Below are 21,129 nucleotides of genomic sequence, written 5' to 3' on the forward strand. Positions count from 1 at the left end.
ACAACCAGTTGCCAAATATACTGTGACATTTGGCCTAAGCTGTGTGTGTGTCAATGCCCTGGTTGCCAAATATAATATGAGAATTGTGCCAACACCCTTGGTTGGCTGCTTGTGACAGCTCTTTGGTTGTTGAGTATAAATGGAAATTAGCCCGAGCTGCACATGTCAACACACCGGTTGCTGAGTAAAATATAGGAATTGGCCCAAGCTGCTTGTGCCAAAACCCCAGCTGCCAAGTATAATATGGCAATAGGTCCAATCTGATGGTGCCAACACAGCGGTTGGCAGGCTGCCACATGGCGAAGTGAATATCTATATCCTTTATAATCTGGCAAGAAAATGGAACTAAAAATAGATGTTTCAGGAACTTCTTAAAAAAAACGTTTGCCATAATAATGGTTTAACGTTGAATAAAAACATTCTTATTAAGTCCAGATGGAATGTAACATTCTGTAAATTTTCTGCTTAAATTTGATTATTGCCATTTTGGCTCATGTACTGTAAACTTGATTACCTGATTATAATTATTATTGAATAATATAATATATATTATTTATATTTAATTCTGTCTGCCTGAGCCTGCACATCTTATTTCTATTGAGTCCATTGCTGCAAAAGTTGTTATGCTATATGCCGTGTCCTTTTCAAGCATAAATGCATGTTTCTGATTAAACAGAGCTGATGTAGACTGCCTTTCTGACAATCCATCCACCTCTAGCATGTAGACATCCTAAATTACATCCCTGAATGAGACAGAAAAAACATGTTTGTTGTTTGGCTGAACTTTGTCCTGTAGGCGTGACGAGACAAGACGCCTCCGTAAGCTATACTATGCAGATCAGCTGCAAATTATTCCCGCAATATTAAAACTAAATCCAGTCTGAATGTGGAATTAGCCCCGGAATGATGGATTGCTCCAAGTAGCTCTAATTGCTTTTCTTGAAATATGCTTACAAATGTTGGTACATGAGCAATTATGTCGAGAGCTATCTCCTTGGCCAAAATCGATTTGCATTAATCTCGTCCCTTGCGGGGGTAAATCTATGCAGATTATTTAAACTTCGTTAAATGAATGTGTTTGAAATTACTTAGCTTGTTAATAATAGATGAGTTTAATTTTAAATGCAGTGTATTAATATCAGGGTTCATTGTAGTGCATAAATGTGAACAGGTAATGAAAAACACTGACATGCCAAAAGTTTTATCTCAGGGGATACTGTGAAGGGAATAAGTTGTGAGCTGTTATATTGTGATTATATTGTGAGGTTGAACATTGGCCAGCATGTTCATGGCAAGTTTGAGTGAGTTTGAGTGAGGCTTAATTCCAGTGGTTGCCAGATAGATGGTGTATTCCATTTCTAAAGTTCTGTGGTTATTTAACATTTTTTATTGTCAGTGTCTGTGTCATAGAAAGCATTACCAACCACAGTGGACAGTGCATTATACCGGGGGTTGGACAATAAAACTGAAACACTGTTCTGGTGAAAACAGGAGAGTTGAGGTGCACATTGAATTCTGCCATGATTTGGGTTCAGCCGTGGTTTTATATTTTTAGATACAATCCAGGTTATCACCCGAACATCCCTTTCAGACAGCTTCCTCTTACAGCCTCCACAGTTAATCCTGTTGGATGTGGTTCATCCTTCTTGGTGGTATGCTGACATTACCCTGGATACCATGGCCCTTGATGCATCACAAAGACTTGCTGTCTTGGTCTCAGATGCGCCAGCAAGACGTGCACCAACAATTTGTCCTCTTGGTATGTCACCCATAATGTCACCCTGCTAATTGAACCTTCCCACTTTGCTCTTATTGGTGCAATGTGCAATTAATGAAGATTGGCCACCAGGCTGCTCCAATTTAGCCATAAAACCTCCCACACTAAAATGGCAGGTGTTTTAGTTTCATTGTCCAACTCCTGTATATTGACAGATACTCAATAGTGCACATTTGTGTTCAGAATAGTACCAGATTCAGTATTTTATCTTATAGTTTTTGCTCTTTCCGGCAAAAACTGATCTGAAACTTGTACGTTAATGCAGATTGCATAGGAGCAGCTGTTGAAATAAACTGAATGTACTCAACAGGTGATTAATCCAGCCATCAAAATGCTGTAAAGATCTCAGATTCAGACATACTAAGCCCTTCAGCCTTGCAGACTTACTCTATATGCATGTAATATTCTTGGTTTGGCTTTTTTTTTAGAGCGCCATTACGTTGGTTTGTGGTTTTACTGTCCGACCCTAACTTAGAAATGAGTTCACATAATTCTTCAGACTGTATCTTCTTGGCAGCCCCGCCACTTGTAAGACCTCCAATATCTACGGATTAGAATTCTTGGGCTCCTGGAGCTTGTTAAATCTTCAATCATGATGTGCACTTTTATCGAGACCCAGTCAAGACTCAATTAAAGCTTGTCAATCTCCTCGCTCTACGTGTTCACTCCGATTTATAGGGGTGACCTCAATAGGGACAGAGTTACGTAAGGATATCTAAGAAAGAAAACTCTTCTCTGGCAGCAGCCGATGATAGACTGTCTCATGGTGGAGTCGTTTTTTTTCCAGAGAAGTGTATCTTGAAATAGGCTCTTACCCTCCTAGTGTTGAAAACGATTTGATGGTTCTTGGAAACTAGACGTTTAAATGACATTTATTGAGAAGGATAGAGAGATCTTATTTCACTCCAAGCTGAGAGCATGTCAGGATAAAACTACTGTTCAATATGTTATTTGGCATGTTGGTTTGTATTTCAAAGCAAAACAGATTTTACAGAAAATATGCCTCCGTCTTTATTCAACACAAATCATATTCCAGAAAGAAATTCTTTGCCCTTCCAGACAGAGAAAAGAAGCTGAACTGAGGTAAGACTTTTGGCAAAGTAGTTATAAACTTTCTAACTTTACCTTTCAGATTTGCTGAGATAAAGAGATGGAGCTGAACTGAGGGAAAGTACTGTAGCTGAAAGTACTGTAGCTGGAAAGCTAACTTTTCCTTATGTTACAAATTTTAAATTGACAGTCGAAGTTCTTTTTTGACATGTAATATCTGTTGCTAAAAGAAGAGCAAATCATCATCATTAGAGAAACAAACAGGCTTTTGAAGGAGAGAAGAAGAGCTAAACTGAGGTAATTTATTTTAGCAATTCAGCTACATAGTTAACTTTACAACTTTACTTCATAAATTGGTGTCATAAATATCCTTACTTGACTGTCATGTCACTTGGCTGAGAGAAATAGAGCTCAACTGAGGGAAATGTACAAAAATATGAGTTTAACAGAATATAAAAATCAGAAAATAAAAATCTGTACATTGGTGGGAATCTGCAAGTTTTTCACTCACATGCACACCTATACTCTAAAAATCTTGAATCTTGCTAAAAAATCTAGCTTAAGAACATTTTTTGCTGTTTTTAGATGGTCTCAGCTGGTCTTTGATTATCAAGGTAGTTTACAACTGGCAAAAAAATCACACTCATTGCATATCTAGTCACATTTTGGTATTATATAGCCTGCCAGCTAGTGACGCAAATGAGTTAACACATTTGTATCAAACTATTATGTCGTTTACTATATGTTTTATGATTAAATTTGGAAAACATTTAATAGAATATAAGATTAGCATCTATAAAGCATCCATCTATAAAGCATTATGAAGCACGCACTGCACATTGTTCATTTTCCATTGCTTTATCCATGTGTTCTCCATCAGTAGCCTATATCTTCAGAGCAGAGCCTGAGAATAAATTACTACCACACAAAAGTTTAGGGGCTCGCTGTAAACTTGATTATGCGTGAAGGCTATATTCCGAGGCTTATTGTGTTTGGGTCAAACCGCACCACTCAGCCAATAACACAGCCAATATATATGTGGATTTGATGCTTTTCAGACGATTTGGAGCCACAAGGCTGTTCATGCCCCCCTTTAAATACCTTCATTTCTGTTTTACAGTTCCAACTTTAAATCACACACAGTAAATATCTAGAAAATGACTGGAAAAAGATCCCCATTGTGGCCATATGCCCAGTTTTGTATTAGTGGTAAAATGTGAACTTGAGACTTGAGGGTAAATCAATAAAAACTAATAAAAATGCTTTGTTGTGGTACCCCTGTAAGCAGAGGTTTACATACAGTACATAGCCAAAATAGCTGGTAATAACTTTGACCTTGAAGGTCTTAAGTAATCCTTCAAAATAGTGGACGCCAATGGCTTGAACTCAACTGACAAATCACCTTCAATAATGCAATTATATCTGCATGCCCCTACATTTATAAGGTGGGCACTTTTATGCCAGAATTAGAACTGCAAATGGAAGAAAGATGAAAAGGTTAGTGTCCACATTAAGTTCTAGCAGTTTTTCGTCTGTTTGTTAGTTTTAAAACACTTAGAATATTTATATGATGGTAGAGTCTGACCACTGCACAAAGCAGCGCTTCTCCATCCAGCACATCCCAAAGATTCTCAATGAGGTTAAGATCTGGACTCTGTGGTGAACTCTCTCTCAATCCATGTGTGAAAATGATAAATGATGATCTCATGCTCCCTGAACTCTTTCACAATTCCAGCTCCATGAATCCTGACATTGTCTTATCTTGGAATATGGCCGTGTCATCAGGGAAGAAAAAATGTATCCATTGATGGAATAACCTGATCTATATTCAGTATATTCAGGTATTGAGGTCAGCTGACCTCATTCTTTCAGCACATACTGTTGCTGAACCTAAACCTGCAGACCAACTGCAGCAAACCCAGATCATTTCTGGACTACAGTCCATTGCCTACACCCTGGTCTTTTACAGATATGCCATTTGTAATGTGTTCAGCATGTGGTTTTGCTTTGTCTTGTTGAAAAATGAATGAACATTCTTGTAAAAGATGTGTCAAAGTTAGCATATGCTGCTCTAAAATCCCAATGTACTTACAGTAAATTGTAATTACTTTGGTACCTTTCTGGATACTGCTTTTGAAAGCAACACAAGAATAGAATTACATCCAATATATGAAATTACATCTTTCTTCAGCTTCTTTGTCTCATTATTAGCCCTAAATTGCCCCGGTCTCAACTTTCACATTAGAAAGAGACACATATATCCTGTGGAGAAGTATTACCAATAGAATAGGACTCCCTGAAGCACATAACAATTAACCAGTTGGCACTATACCTAATCCCAGGCACAGAGGTGGAAAGTAACAAATTATATTTACTCTCGTTTCTGTAATTGAGTAGATTTTATTAGTAATTTGTAATTTTTAAAGTAGTTTTTAAAATAGGTCACTTTACTTTCACTCAAGTAAATTTTGACACAAGTAATTTACTTCGCTACATTGGAAAACTCCCCGTTACTGAGTAACAAATTAAATGCTGGGGAAAAAAAAAACTAATTGTCTGAATTAAAAAAAAAATTGTTTTGTTCTCCATGGCAGCGCAGCTGAACTTTTTCCAACAGTGTTTATTACGGTTAGCGAGAGAGACGCTGTGTAAATCAGCTGTGTAGCGTGGGGTCTTTGAGCGCGGCTCGGGGGAACCGGTGTTCTGTTGAGTGATGCTAGCCATCGATATGTGCTTCTTTGCGGCACTGTGCACGTGCCGACCAACATTTTTTGGTATAATTTCATGTTTTTCATGATAATTCCTTAAGTTGTTATTGGGAACATTAAACAATCTGCTTGGATTATTAAAACAAACATATAAATATCAGTTAAAGCATAGCAATGGCAAGTTATATAATAATAAATTGTAAAACTATAAAAATACGGGTTATAGTCACCTATATGACGAAAGTTTTTAACTTTTTAACAGTAAAGAAAGAAAAATGGAAAAAAGAAACCTATGCCACTTGTTCTTGAAAATGTTTTATGCAGTGGTCTGAACAAAATACTGCAACTTTGTATGTAACTTTAACTCTAAGTAAATTACAACTTTTTAGTACTTTTTCCACCTCTGCCCAGGCATGAACTAAGTGGGGTGTAAAACCCTCCAGAGTTGAGTTGTGGAGCAGTGGAACTGTGTCCTCTGATGGTTGGTGCTCCATCCAGTACTTCTTGGTTGAGTTGTGGAGATGGGGATGAATTATGGTGGTGATTATCTGACATCCTGACCTCACTACTGCTCTTCTCACTGATTGCAAGCAAATCCTCACAGCAATGCACCAAAATCAATTAGAAAGCTTTCTCTAGACAGTAGAGACAGTTACTCCAACAAAAGCAGGATTTGTTTACCATCATTTGAACTGGAAAATGGAAAATATCTGCCTGACATTTATTGACTGACAGAAGAAAAGCCCAAAACAGGATACAAACCTTCAAACTGATCCATTATGATGCATTTGTTTTGATTCATTGACCATTGAATGGCATCTCCAGATGTTTACACGCATCATTTACACGCTGGGGATGGATTTACAACATCCCGGGAATAAATTTACCTCAAGACTGTCATGCAAGACCTTTCAAAGGGGTTTCAAATCAGTAATACGTTTGACAGTTGATTGGCGTCACCGTCATTTTGCAGCAAAACAACAACAACATTGGTTCTGTTACGTCAGTCCAGAGGTTTAATATTGAGGATTTAGGCTGGTTCCTCTGCTAGGTTTGGATAGTTTGCATAGAGACACTTTAAAGTAGGCGTAAAAGGAATCAGGTTAACAAAGCTTTAATGGTTTGACCTGTGCTGCCAGCAGAGGGTGACAGCAAAAAAGGCCAAAAGTTTGGACACACCTTCACTTTTTCAATGCGTTTTCTTTATTTTCAAGATTATTTACATTGTAGATTCTCACTGAAGGCACCAAAACTATGAATGAACACATGTGGAGTTTTATGTACTTAACAAAAAAGGTAAAATAACTAAAAAAAAATTATGTTCTAGTTTCTTCAAAATAGCCGACCTTTGCTATCATCATTCTCTCACTGTTTTCCAACATTCTTGAAGGAAGGAGTTCCCAGAGGTGTTTATTAGCGCTCGTTGCCCCTTTGCCTTCTTCACTCTGTGCTCCAGCTCACCCCAAACCATCTGGATTGGGTTCAGGTCCGGTGACTGTGGAGGTTCAGTTATTTTTTTTATAAGTACATAAAACTCCACATGTGTTCATTCATAGTTTTGATGATGCCTTCAGTGAGAATCTACAATGTAAATAGTCATGAAAATAAAGAAAACGCATTGAAAAAGAGAAGAAATTCAAGTAATTAACTCTTGACGAGTTTAGCACAGCTGTTAACTGAAAGCCTGAATTCCAATTGACTCTACCTCATAAATCTGACTGAGAAAATCTAAGCCAAGTTGTACAAAACTGGAGTCTAGGGAAGAGGTGCTACTTTGAAGAATGTAAAATAATATAAAACATGTTCTGGTTTGTTGAACACTTTTTTCTTTGCTAAATAATTCAATTCTATATGTTTTTCTTCATAGTTAAATTACTTTAGTATTAAAATTCTGTCCAAACTATTTAAAAAAAGCACTGTAGGAGTGCTTTGACTTGTTTGATCCTCCAGGCCACATGTGCAGGTCTCCCTCTGGTGCTGAGACTGAGCACTACAGCTCATTTTGTAAGCCAGAACACACAGCTTAAGGTTTGTTTGCTTTTACTGAGTGCAAAATGAATCTGAAACCTCTCAGTAGAAAGGCTAAAAATGGCAAAACACGTCATTAGAAGAGCATCAGGATCCAGGAGCCCATCTCTCGGCTAGTGTTTACAGTAGGAACAGCCTGAACGTTGAAAAGGCTCTTCGAGAGAGAGACATGGCAGATGACAGACGGCCTCAGAAGGAATGAAACGTTCCGCAATGGCTATTTGACCGAACTGGGAAAAAACAGAACATTCTGCTACAAAAACAGCTCTGTGCATGTGTTTATTTGGGCTGCTTACCTAATTACCCACTCCTCCAGTACCTCAACATCTGCAGGTCTTTAGAACGCTGTTGGAAATATGGGGGAAAGAGTAATTGTGTGTAGACCATATGACGTCTGTTTGACATGCTTCCTCAAGATATTACTCACTGATAATAAATGCAAAGGACACTTTATTGGTAGCTTAAGACCTTAAGACCGCAGTTATGAGCCAAAAGACATTAAAAAAGACACAGCATTACCAGGCTTGCCAGACAGATGCTAATGCAGAATAATGCTTGTGATAAACAAGGCTAAAGTTAGAATTGGAATAAGAATATATATAAGTATATATACATTATATAATTCAATATACATATAAAGCTCTGAAAAAAAAATTAAGAGAGCACCTCAGTTTCTGAATCAGTTTCTCTGGTTTTGCTATTTATAGGTTTATGTTTGAGTAAAACGAAACATTGTTGTTTTATTCTATAAATTACAGACAACATTTCTCCCAAACTCCAAATAAAAATATAGCTTTCAGGCCTTGAATAGTGCAATGAAAACAAGTTCATATTCATAAAGTTTTAAGAGTGCAGAAATCAATGTTTGGTGGAATAACCCTGGTTGGTTTTTAATCACAGTTTTCATGCATCTTGGCATCATGTCCTCCTCCACCAGTCTTACACACTGCTTTTGGGTAACTTTGTTATTTTTACTCCTGGTGCAAAAATTCAAGCAGTTCAGTTTGGTGGTTTGATGGCTTGTGATCATCCACCTTCCTCTTGATTATATTCCAGATGTTTTCAATTTGGTAAAATCAAAGAAACTCATCATTTTTAAGTGGCCTCTTATTTTTTCCAGAGCTGTATACGAACAGACTTTTTTTAGACCATGTATTTTCCCAAAACCATTATGACAATTTATACTAATATTAATTACACTCTTTAAAAGTGCAAAAAAAAACATTTTAATGCATTTTTTATTTGCTTTATGTATCATTCTTATATGAACAAACATATGGCAGTATGTGAAAGTAAGCACAATGAACAATGCTGAGGTCAGAAAAAAAGTTATTAATGACATGTAGAAAATATACTGTACTATGTGAAGATAATGCAATTATTATGACATGAAGACTATGAAGACTATACCCCTTAATATTTGATTTATATCAGGATACATACCCCATTTGCTCTTGCAGTTTATAAATTCATCTAACAAAACTTATTCCAAGCTATTTGGAACTATCTCTGTATTTCTGTTGGTTTTGTCTATTTAGTTTGAGTTATGAGGTCTAGATTTGATATTATCAAAGAGTATGATGGTAAACAATCATGGGCAAAACTCACTGAGCACTTTATTAGTAATACTCTACTATTACACTTTCAGTTCTTCTTATTGTTTTTGGGATTCTGCTTGGGAATCATGTTGACGTGTTTGCATCACACAGTTTCTGCAGATTTCTTACTTTTTCACTTTCTACTACAAGATTTTACTGGATTTAGATTCTGTTTTCATTATCTAACTGCTTTATTAGACCTGTGTAAATGCAAAATGACTTAATATTCATTTAATAGCTGTCTGGCCAGTGGTAGCATGGTCCCCCTTTAAATGTGAGTCTCGGTCCTCCCAAGGTTTCTTCCTCCTCCATCTCTGAGGGAGTTTTTCTATTAATTCACTTTATTTGATTTGACTGAGACAAACTACCATTTCAGAACATCAAACTTGCAAAACTTGAGTGACATTGCTTTGCAACTCTGTGCATTATTATACTTGATTCTTATAAGCATGTGTAAATTGTGGTCATGAAGGGATGCACATGGTCAGCAAAACTACTCTGGGGCAATAATTAACTCGAGCAATAATTGGTTGGTAATAATGCAATGGGCTAAAACATAGCAACATTGCCCACACCATTATACCACCTTCTCTTGTTTAAACTTCTAACACAAGACAGGTTGGGTTTGGGTCCATGGTAGTGTGTCCAGATTTGGCAAGTAAGTACCGACTGCAGCCTCAGCTTTCTGTACTTGGCTGAACAAACGGGAATGCTACCTGTGTTTCTGCTGTTGTTGCTTTTTTGTTGTTCTAGGCTTAAGATGTTGTGCATTCCTTGTTGCTTTTTGTTCACTATAACAGTAACGAGTGGTGAACTGAGTTACTGTAGCCTTCCAGCCAATATAGCGGCAAGAGAACATGTCAATTTAACTCTATATTGTCACTAGGCAGATTTCCAGCTGTTACAGAAATAATGTTTCAGGAACTTCCTGAAAGTGTGTGCCATAATCAAGGGTTTTTTCATAACAGTATCATATAACATTTCTAACATAACTTTCCTAGATAGCTGTTACATTTTAGAAAACTAACCGAAAAGTCGTAGCTGGGTTGGGTCCATGGATTTATTCATGCAGTTTATGATAACTTCTGACCGTATGTAGAAATCTGAGCAGAAATCAAAATTCATCAGACCAGGGAAAGCCAACTGATTTTGAGGACGGTTTTGTCAAGTTTCTGCTAATTGCAGCCTCAGCTTTCTGTTCTTGACTTACAGAAGTGGAATCGGATGACATGGTCTTCTGCTGTTTTAACCCATCCACCTGTTGGCTATAATTGTTCGGAGTGGTAAACTGAGTTACTGTAGAATTTCTGTCAGAATTTCTGTTGACATTTTGCATTATTCGCCACTCTTTTTTTTTTTTTTGCACTTTACTTAAAGCTGCTGGCCAATCAGGAAGTATTAGGTATGCATATCTTCCTAATAAAGTGCTCAGTGAGTTTGTGTACATATACGGTATATATAAATAACATACTCTGAGGTGATGTATATACTGTGCGTTTACTGAAACATAATCTACAGCTGTTTAACATATATCCCTCCATGCTTTCTCTTAAAGTAGATCCCTACATTTGCAAATTGCCACTTTCGCTTGGAGCAAAACCTCAAGAAAACTGCAAGAAAACCACAAAGGGGGGTTGGGGTGGGTGGTAATTTTACCTTGGTCAGCGTATTGTATATTACCAGTTTTCCAGCCTCGTGCAGTAACAAGATGGCAAAAAAAAAAAGATTTAGAAGCTCTACAGGAAATAAAACATGGTGGTCTGCTGAATGTGGCTTTGGAGAGAGTACCAGCTCTGTCTGGGGTTTTTAGAAAGCTCCAAGATTTCACGACGGTGGAGGTTTGTTCCTAACAGGTCTTCCGCCTCTTGGTGGGGCAGCAGCAGCTCCAGCTCTAGCTCCGACCGAAGCCCCGGCCGCGGCTGCGGTGGCTCTTTTAGCCTTCAGCTCGTCAATGAACGTCTCAATGGGCCCAAACTTCTCGGTCAGGTCACCGAGGTGAGCCTTTAAAGCGTTGAACTCCTTGTAGAGATCATTCAAAGCCTCTGAGAGAGGCTGGATCCTGAAAGGGAAAAAGAAGACCTGTGGTAAAGAGTGTAGGAGGTGGGGGTGGTGATTTGATAATGTTGTGCTGCTGGGTTTACACATCTATAGCAATGACAGACAGCCTGTAAACAATTATCAGTGTAATACAACTTCATTTCTGACCCCCCAGGGGTGCCCCCATGGTTAAAAATCATTGATAAAGTACAGTAAGTAAGTGCCTTTTAGAGTGCAAAGAGGCAAAGAATGCATATCGATGCTCATTGCTATCTTATACTGCGATAACAATCTATTTTCAGGTAAATTTTTATTTATTATTGCTATCTTGAGAAAGAAAAACACAAGTGCCCAGCACACATCTATGTGTGTTATTAATAAGTGTGTAAGTGTGTAATAGGTGTGTTTGCGGATGGCACACCTATAGGAATTGACTCGATTGACTGTTGTCTAGGTTCATTTTAGTCAGTGGCACACCTGTGTTTTTCTATGTGCCTGCTAGAGGAGCTATAGTGGTGTTGCTAGGCGGTTGATACATGGTACAAGGTACCCCATATAGATGGTTATGTGTCACTTGTGTATCTGAGTCATCAATACATATAAAGACAGCCTTAATTTTGCATCCAAATCATTTCTATGGGAAAACCATTTGTTTCTATGTGAACACAAAAAAGCTGTATACCAAGCCTGAGTCACATAATCAGACATTTTACTTTTCTGCCATTTGGAAAAATTTGCAAGAGGATCTTTAAAGCTATAAGTCTATGTTTCAGCTACCACATGGCCCACCGTTATCAACAGAGGCCTCTGAAAAGGAACATGACCAGGGGTATGAGTAGAGTCCAAACCATAGCAAGTCATAAAGTTTCTGATTGAGCGTGAAAAAACTTTGCAAAGTTTCCAACGTGTTTTTTTTTTTTTCAGTCGTAATTAGACAGTCTGCTCTGAAATAAACCCAGGACCTCACGATCCTGGCACGTGTGTTCAACCCAAACTAGCAATTTTCTGTCCCGACTGTATTCTCTGTGGATAATAAACCAAGGATGTTTATCTTATGGTCACTGATGGTGAATATTTGAGTTCAGAACATATGAAAAACACATGTTATGAAGGAACAGGGGACCCAACTGTATGGAATTTGGTCTTCTGTAAGTCCAGTGTTCAGTGTAATATGCTTAAAGATATATGGAGTTAAGGGACATTTACTGCCAGTATTTGCAAGTATGTCTCCTAAAATACACTGAAATGGAAATGGAAGTACCATGTCCCATCACTTTTGCCACGTCCCATGGAAGCTAAAAAAATGCTGCACTGACCTGTGGGATAAGTGTGAGGGCCTTCTGCACTAAATGTGGATGATATTTCTCCAAAGTGGCTTGCTTGTATAAATGGACAATTCTAGCCAGAAGCTGCCGGTCATGATTGTTACCATCCACTGCTCTGTCCACTGTGGGTGGGAATGCTTGTTACACGGTGGGTCGAAAAATGGTAAACAGTAGGCGTGTAAGAAAAAAATTATTTATTTATTTTCTGGTCTATTTTCATAAATAAGGTGCACTGGATAATAAGGCGAATTTTAAGTAATACTAGTAAGGAACAGGGGTGTCACCATGTTTTCCTTCTAATTCAGCAGGTCTCATGGCTGGGTGGTGGTGGGGTGGGTAGCTAACTAAGTTAAGTAAAGCTAGGTTAAGTAGACAAAACTGTAACTGTAAAAAAGACTTTGTTTTAAAGTCAAACGAGCACTGGATTTCTCTCCTGAAAACAGTTTATTGAGTAAAGTGCTTCCGTTTATTTACAGTAAGTTTAGACTCCTGAATTTTTCTAGCACTAAGGCTAGAGCATTAGCATTAGTCGCTAACTGCTAATGCCACCCAACTGAGGAACCCTGAGTGTTTTAGTAAGTCAGGGCAATATTAGCTAGCGGTCATACCCCTTAGCTTGTTTTAACACAGTAAATGCACAGACTCTAATAATACTCACCTCTGAATGACAAAAGAGCTAGCAGGTAATGCTAATACTGCTACAGCAGTGGTAGCCGGGGTTAGCAGCAGGCTACAGGCTGATAATACTCACCTCTGAACAGCTTTACTGCTCCTTACAACCTGACTGGTAAAATTCATACATAAGGTGCACCAGAATATAAGGCACAATGCCGATTTTTGAGAAAATTAAAGGATTTAAAGTACACCTTATAGTGCGAAAAATACGGTATATATTATTTATTATTAGTTTACTTTTTAAGCTTGGTCTCAAACAGTGTTGTGTAAAACTCCAAAAACTTGAGAGCAGTGTTATAAACACAAATAGGGAAACTTTACTTTAATTCAGATTTTATAACTATGACATTGTAATTTTATACTATGACAGTTTTGTTTCTCTAAAAGTTGACTTCAAGCTCCACCAGGTAGGATTGAGATTTTGTGCTCACGGGCTCCCCCTACAGTTGTAGAGTGTAATGAATGTTTCAGGCAGATTAGTTTCTCTTTCTCTTTTTCTGTCTCTCACAGACATATTCGCTCTCTTTCCAGCTTCTGCCAGAGTGTCTGTCTGTTAGTTTGTAAAGAATGAACCAGTTGTCCTTGTAGAACTGTTAGAACTGAAGGTCGGAAAGCAGGTCGCAGTTCTCGCGAGCGTTGGTCGCGGCCGCCTCGAAAAACTTGCAGAGTCTGGTTTGAGCTCAGAGGAGCTCCGGCACAGACACAAGAGCACCGCTATTCCTCCTATTACACCTCAATGCAGCGCTGCAGTGAGATTCAAGCTGTAATTTTACTTCTTTAAAAAGATCAAAAATCAAGAAAATCCTACCTAGTGCTGCTTTAAACAGTTGCAATATAGTGTATTCTCTTGCTTAACATACCACAATATATCACGATATATTGAATTATAAGCCCTGTATCATCATAAATATCATATCGCCAAGTTATTATCGATATACAACCTCACTAAATTACCTGAATTACCCATCCACCTGGCCCCCACTATCAAGGGCCCCAATAATACATGTTGCCTTGTCAAGGGCAGGCTACCCAGTGTTCACTCTCACTCTCACAAAGGTTACACTTCATATCTTCTTTCACAAGTGTGAACATTTCCAAGCCATCTCCTTATATATCTCCATTATGATCATTATAAAGTACACAATGTCTCATGACATTTTTTTTTTGTGTGTGTGTATTGTGAAACTTTGTGTTGATTTCTTTCTCCACCCTCATAGTTACAGTACCTGGAGTAGTCCGGCAGCAGGGTCTGGTGGTCGTTCTGCAGCTGCCCCTTCATTTGGCTCAGGATATCAAACCTCCAGTCGTCCAGAACTTGAGTCAGGTTGGCCACACCTCGCATGCTCACTTTATCAGCTGGAAATGCAAAAGGCCTAACAGTTAACAGCACGTTGTTTTATTATAAATCATGTAAACCTGATATTGGAGACCTGAATCATTATGAGCAGAAATGCACTGCAAAATAAGACCAAGGAATAAAGCATATTAAAATGTGTTGTATCAATATAGAATATAGATCCTGCATGCTCAATTTCTCAGTTGGAGACTCAAAGGTCACATATTTTCTAACCTTCTGAGCATTGATAATTACTGTGAGTGAAACTAGACTGAGGGCATAAATAAAGATATATTAACCCCTCTGAACTTTGTCAACTTTTATTAAAGACAATGTTTAGCAGAAAATCAAATGTACAAGACAGATTTAGCACTTCTTTGACACTAGGAAGTTTTTACACCTGAGAATATGGATCTCCATGGTATGCAGTCCATGCTATGGTTCATATGTTTGACACATTGAAAATATATAGTACATTTTGACTAATTTATTTTGGTTTCACACCGCAGATTAACGAGCAGACTGACATTTCAACATTCAGTCATAATTGTCCGCATGAGCTGTGTCTCCCTGTACTTCACAAAATAGTTTGGCAAGTTGCCTATCCAGGTGTTGTGCCGAATTCTGCCTCCCTGCCAGAATTTAACTCCCATTCTTGGACTAGCAAGGCATTTCGATTCCCCTCAATTTGCTTTATTGTCTGTCTATCAATAAAGTTAGTGTATAGAGTTTACAGTTACAGTAGATACAAGAGTCACAAGTCTAAGCATTTTTTGTCCATACTGCTGTATCGTATTTTGGCACAACACCTGTTCTTTTTTTTCTGTAATGTTTAATGGCTGATGATAACCTGCCTCAATTTCCTGTATTTGTTTGGAAAGTCTGAACCATCTAGAAAAGTGTTTTCACACTGGAAATGAACCAGAATAGGGTTCAGTAGATCTGGACAGGGACTACATTCAATTGGTCTTGCTATGTCACCTAATTACCTATCCAAACAGCTGCCAATACATTACACATCTCCACCTCCTTCCCCACCGCCTTCTGGTTGGTCCCGTTCGGATGACCAGGGGATTGGCTCCTCCCTGTCTTCCATAGAATCTGCAGTGTCCAGATGTATCAAGACCTGGGCCGATGACGGGGCCTATGCCAAAGACTCTATCTAGAAAAGACTATCTAGTTTCTATATAACCTCTTTATAATATACATGAATTTTTGTTCAACATATATTTCAACTAACACAATTGCTTCTCGAGTCATAATAATAGAACTATGGTTCTCTGCACCTTCCACACTTGCTATTTTGGCTCAGACAAAACTTAAAAGTCCGAAAGTCTTGAAACAAGGTAGCTGTCAAAGCATAGGTAACTGTCAAAGCATCCATTTTCTGCAAAAAATGACCCTTACACTTCTATCAACCAGAAGTATAGGTACAGCAGATTACACAGGTGATTACTGTATTTACTGTAACCGATGGGCACCAGGGCATTGAGAGAACTATGGTGAGGCAACGTTGTTATTGGCCAGGGATGTCGACAGATATCAAACAGTGGTGCCAAGAGTGTGAGTGGTGTCAAGTCGCTAAAGATTCGGGACAGGTAACCCATAGTTTCATGGGTCATGTCCTTGCATCTAGGCCAAATGAGATCTTGGCCATTGACTTTACGATGTTGGAGCCATCCTGGAATGGACTGGAAAATGTTCTAGTAATGACGGATGTGTTCAGTAAATACACTGTGGTCGTTCCCACTCGTGACCAGCGGGCTTCCATTGTTAAGCTCAGTGTTTATTTTATAGGATATCGCATCCAGAGTGTGCTGAGTGGCTTATAGCGCCTCACCGTGCTGCTGTTTTGTTTCATTAGTTTTGTTTCATTAGTTTTGTTTCATTAGTTTTGTTTCAGTTTTCTGTTTGGATTAATTTTGATTAATTAATTAATTATTTAAATTAATTAATTAGTTTTTGCTTTGGCTTATTTGTTTTGCTTTGATTTAGTTTTTTTTTTTGTTTTTTGTTTTGATTTATTTTGGCTAATTAAGTTTGTGTTTTAGTATTGATTTGTGTTGGTTTTTCATTTTTTTGTGATATTCAGTTTTTGTCTTTTAGTTTCTTAATTTTGCCTTTTGGGGTTGTTTTGTGTCTAATTTGGTATTTTGTCTTCTATATTTTTGATTAATCTAATTGATCTTTTTTTCTGTGTCTAACTTTTCTGTGTTGGAATTTGAGTTAATTTGGGTTTTCTTTTCTTTGGAGCTCTTTTCTCTAATTGGGTTTCTATTTTGTTTTGTATACTTTTTTTGAGTGTGGGTTTATTTTATGGGGTTATTCTCTTTGGAGGATTACTTTGGTCAGTTGGAAGCCTTACCTTAATTTCTTAATATTTTGTGTTTGGTGTGCTAGTAATTTGGTTTAATTCATTTCTTTTCTGCCTCGGTTGGATTTTCTTTTTTTTTCGTAATTGTGGGTGTGTGCTCGTGTGCAGTGGTATGTGTGTGTGTAGGTGATTATTTTTTTTGTCCTGCTGTCCTGGTAAGCCCTCAGTTCTAATATATATATTTTTTGTGATTCTGGGTGTGTATAACCTTTTCTTGATAATTGTTAATAAAACTTGTTTTAATTTGGAAAGTACGTATCTGTTCTCCAAGTGTCTTGGGCCTGTGTGTTCTTGTATTTCCTAAGAGGGAAATTCCCTCTAGGTGGCGTAGTCGTGCACTAATTATTTAATAAACTTTTATTTATTTACTCCTCTTGCCACACTGTATTTACTGTAACTGTAGATTAACCCATAAGAGAGGGTGGTGCCCCTGAGGAACCAGATTTACTTGTTTGGAAGGAAAAACCCAGATTTAGGTTCCCATGGCTTTAAAGAGCCACTAAACCCTAAACCATATTTTTCCCATGAATAGCTAAAATGTGTTCCTTAGAATTAAAGAGACATACTAGTGCTGCATCTCACTGCTATCAGAGGCTCAACACTGCTGATCAGCTCTCGCTCCTGTCCTGCCTCTAAACCCATACATCACTCAGTGCCCCTCCCAAACTACCTTTTAAATTAGGTTGGAGTCAGCAAAACTCAGAAGGTTTAGTGCCTCTTTAATGCCAGGAGAACTATTGCAATCATAGTGAGGTTTTATCATTTTTATAGTTTACAGCAAGTAAATACGGCACTGTAAAGAAGACCTGACAGTGGTTTGGGTGTGTTCTGCTAAGATGTATGGAAACTACTATAGCCTGAGTGTTTGTTAGCCTTGCAATGTTAGCCTTACAGCTCCTCTTTGTATAATTGTATAAATCTCATTCCCCCTCCTTATTAAACCCAATCTGCACCTGAATGTGTGCAGATTGTATTTGTATTGCAGAAGAAATAGAAAAAGCTTACAGCCATCACGGTAATTCCATTCCGCTTTAGCCTGGTGCCTCTTCTGGCCAGACGCCATGACCACGGCAAGAGACAGGAGCAGCAGACTCATCCTGAACTCCATTCTGGCACGTTCCACCACCTTCACAAAGCAAAACAAACACAGCAGCCCAGCCTCAGAGATAGTTAGGCTTCAATCTCCTGCACTGGACACTGGAATTCTCAAGCCACAGCGTCACAGGCCACAGTTCTGTGGAAGAAGGAATCTTTTGCTTTGACCAAACAACAATTATAAAATTGCTGTGTATGAAAATATAATAAAGAGATATCAAATATAAATGAATTGTTCATTAAAAAAAATAATAATATATATATATATATATATATATATTTTTTATGAACAATTCACTCAGGGCTAGATAATAATGTAATGTCAATATATAGGTATATTTCAATAATTTTAATGTAAAGTACATTATTTACAGCAGTTTTCACTGACAGTTCTTCATTAGTAGGTGAATTACATAAAGTCTCCTTGGCTCGGGACCGGCCACATATACAGAGCTAAAGCCGGGCTGCAGCAGAGCCGTCTTGTCAGCTAAAGAACTTACAGCTTCTGTTTACACCAGCTAGTTAGCGTTAGCTATCTTGTGTAAGTAACTACAGGTTTACATTGGATCTCCGGTGGATTCCGAATTTTACTGAGACTTTAAATTTACACTAGGGAAGCACGGTTTGTCGATGTAGCACAACTTGACAGAACACCGGTCAGAGCGGGCGCTGTTCACGTCTGATTTTATGATATAGAGCGGACTCTGGGGCTTCGATGTGATGAAAGATTTTAGTAGCGTTAGTTTTGTCGAAAGAACAGTTACCAAAACGGCAGGGAGGGCAGCTCTTTGTCCTATGAGTTTTAGGGGGGGGGGGGGGGCGGGGGGGGGGGGGGCGGCAGTGCTGTTAGCCAATCAGAGGCGATATTTTGTTTGCATGTATGAATATTCATGAGCAAGAGCAGAAATCCTGTCTTTCTTCAGAGACCAGTAATCCAGTGAACTAAAGCAGGCTTATACAGAAACAACAGAGCAATTGTATTCACAAAAAACACCTCACATATCATCCATTTATACTAGAGACCACAACTAGACATATTAAAATGAATTATGAAACAATGGAATGAGACCTTTTAAAGGTTCTTTGCACTTACACATCTCTACTACAAACATGGTTCTTCACAGTATCAATTGATGATACTTTTGAAAACTTTGTGCAATTTAAAAATCCTTCACTTGATGTAAAAATTCAATCAGGATAATTAACTTGTAAAAAAAAAAAAGTTTAAACTTTTTTAACGTTTCACTACTTTACTACGTTTGAAAGACCAACATATTAGACATAATAGCTTTACATAACATTAAAACATGAAATTCAATTTTGTTTTAGTTGTTTTTTGTTTTGTTTAGTAGCAGGGAGTTGCAACATGTAACCTGTAACATAACAGGAGGGACAAATTACTTGATTTAAATGAAATAACCAATTCTATTGGTATACATTTCTATTATAAACCTTTTTTTCTTAAACCAAAAGCAGTTCGTCTTTGAAACACATTGATGTAGAACATTTTAAAGGTTTGAAGAATCTTTACCTGATAAAAAGTTCTCACACATACTCACACATCTCTTTTCTATTATAAACAGAATTATTTAGGGTTCCTCTGTGGTAGTGTTTAAAGAACCTTTTGATGCACTTTTATTTTGAGGTCTGTGAGTATCTAGAGGTTGTTCCGAAGTTATTTGAGCCCTTGATGGCACTTTATCTTCACACACTTAATCCTCAAAGCTTCTGTCTTCAAAGTTCTCAGCATGTATTCATGCCTGGACCCCAGCCTGGAGCTCAGATGGTTGGGAGAAAATTTCTCTGAATAATCTATATTTTCTGAATAATCAAACAAACAAACCTGGTTTGCAGGTGGGTACAAAGTTTTGCAGATATAGAGAAGATATTTAAACACTTCTGTTTTATATGGGAAAAAAGCGGTAATAAAATCCAAATATATAATAAAAGAACAAAACAAGTTCATGTGAAAACCAGCTATCCTACAAAACTGTAAAACAGTAAACTAAAGATTTAAAAATTCACAAACCTGCTGATACAAAAGTGAATTCCTCAGAGTCTCCAAGCGCCTCTGGAGCACTGCGCCTCACTGACGACCCAACACACTCTCCAGCCTCCACCAGTGTGCAGAACATGATCCAGGAAACTCTGGATATACACACACACATCCACACCCACACCCACACACAAACTCAAACACACTCATTGTCTCCCTCATTCACAATGTCCCTTTAACACACACACTCCTAAGCAAGTGTAAGCAGGCCAGTTGACAGGGTTTGACAGGGATTGAGAGGGTCTTCCCTCAAGGTTTTTGGTGTTCAAGTGGAAACATATCCCTGCTGAAAACAACACCACCTGGGTAAGCCAGTTGACCAGTTCAGCCCTTGACTGATATAGGGAATATGTTTGTTTGAGTGTGTGATGGATTAACTGGTATATGCTGATGATAAACTTGAGTAGCATGAGCAGCAACACCAAGGTGGTTGACCAACATGAGCAGCATCACCAAGGTGGTTGACCAGCATGAGCAGCATCACCAAGGTGGTTGACCAACATGAGCAGCAACTCCAAGGTGGTTGACCAGCATAAGCAGCATCACCAAGGTGGTTGACCAGAATGAGCAGCAACACCAAGGTGGTTGACCAACATGAGCACCAACACCAAGGTGATTGACCAACATGAGCAGCAACACCAAGCTGGTTGACCAGCATGAGCAGCAACACCAGGGTGGTTGACCAACATGAGCAGCAACACCAAGGTGGTTGACCAGCATCCCCATCACGACCAAGCTGGTTGAACAGAATGATGAACCAGGCCAAGTTCATTGACCAGCATGGCCAATAGGACCAAGCTGGTTAACCAGCATGATCAGTATCATGAAGCTGATAAATCAACATAACCAGCATCACCAGTTGGACAACTAACAGGACACACAAGACCAAACTAGTTGACCTAGATGACTCTTGTTGCTTATATTGGCCAACAAGCTTGTTGATGTGTCTCGATCAGCATGATAAACAAGTTGGACTAGCATGACCAAGCTGGTTAAGCAGCATGATTTGCATCATGACTAGCATGACCAAAAATACCAAGCTGGTTTGACCACCATGACCAAACTGTATA

At 38.3% G+C, this 21,129-nt stretch overlaps 1 protein-coding gene across 1 annotated transcript; it reads right to left on the reverse strand.

The window, feature by feature from the left end:
• Positions 1 to 7,995: 7,995 nt before the first annotated feature.
• On the reverse strand, positions 7,996 to 20,155 carry si:ch211-76l23.4 (uncharacterized). The gene is made up of 4 exons (XM_049467669.1): positions 20,033 to 20,155; positions 17,914 to 18,034; positions 14,425 to 14,554; positions 7,996 to 11,220 (listed from the first exon to the last, which is right to left on the reverse strand). The coding sequence occupies exons 2-4, from the start codon at positions 18,014 to 18,016 to the stop codon at positions 10,986 to 10,988; spliced, it is 468 nt and encodes a 155-aa protein (XP_049323626.1). The 5' UTR covers positions 18,017 to 18,034; positions 20,033 to 20,155; the 3' UTR covers positions 7,996 to 10,985.
• Positions 20,156 to 21,129: the final 974 nt, after the last annotated feature.

This window comes from Astyanax mexicanus, chromosome 19 (genome assembly GCF_023375975.1).
Source record: "Astyanax mexicanus isolate ESR-SI-001 chromosome 19, AstMex3_surface, whole genome shotgun sequence".
Taxonomy (NCBI): Eukaryota; Metazoa; Chordata; class Actinopteri; order Characiformes; family Acestrorhamphidae; genus Astyanax; species Astyanax mexicanus.

Coding starts and splice junctions, on each gene's coding strand:
- si:ch211-76l23.4 (XM_049467669.1), bottom strand. CDS start 18,016: ATGGAGTTCAGGATGAGTCTGCTGCTCCTGTCTCTTGCCGTGGTCATG. Junction 14,555..17,913: donor ATGGAATTACCGTGATGGCT/GTAAGCTTTTTC, acceptor TTGCATTTCCAG/CTGATAAAGTGAGCATGCGA. Junction 11,221..14,424: donor CTGCTGCCGGACTACTCCAG/GTACTGTAACTA, acceptor TTTCCCTTTCAG/GATCCAGCCTCTCTCAGAGG.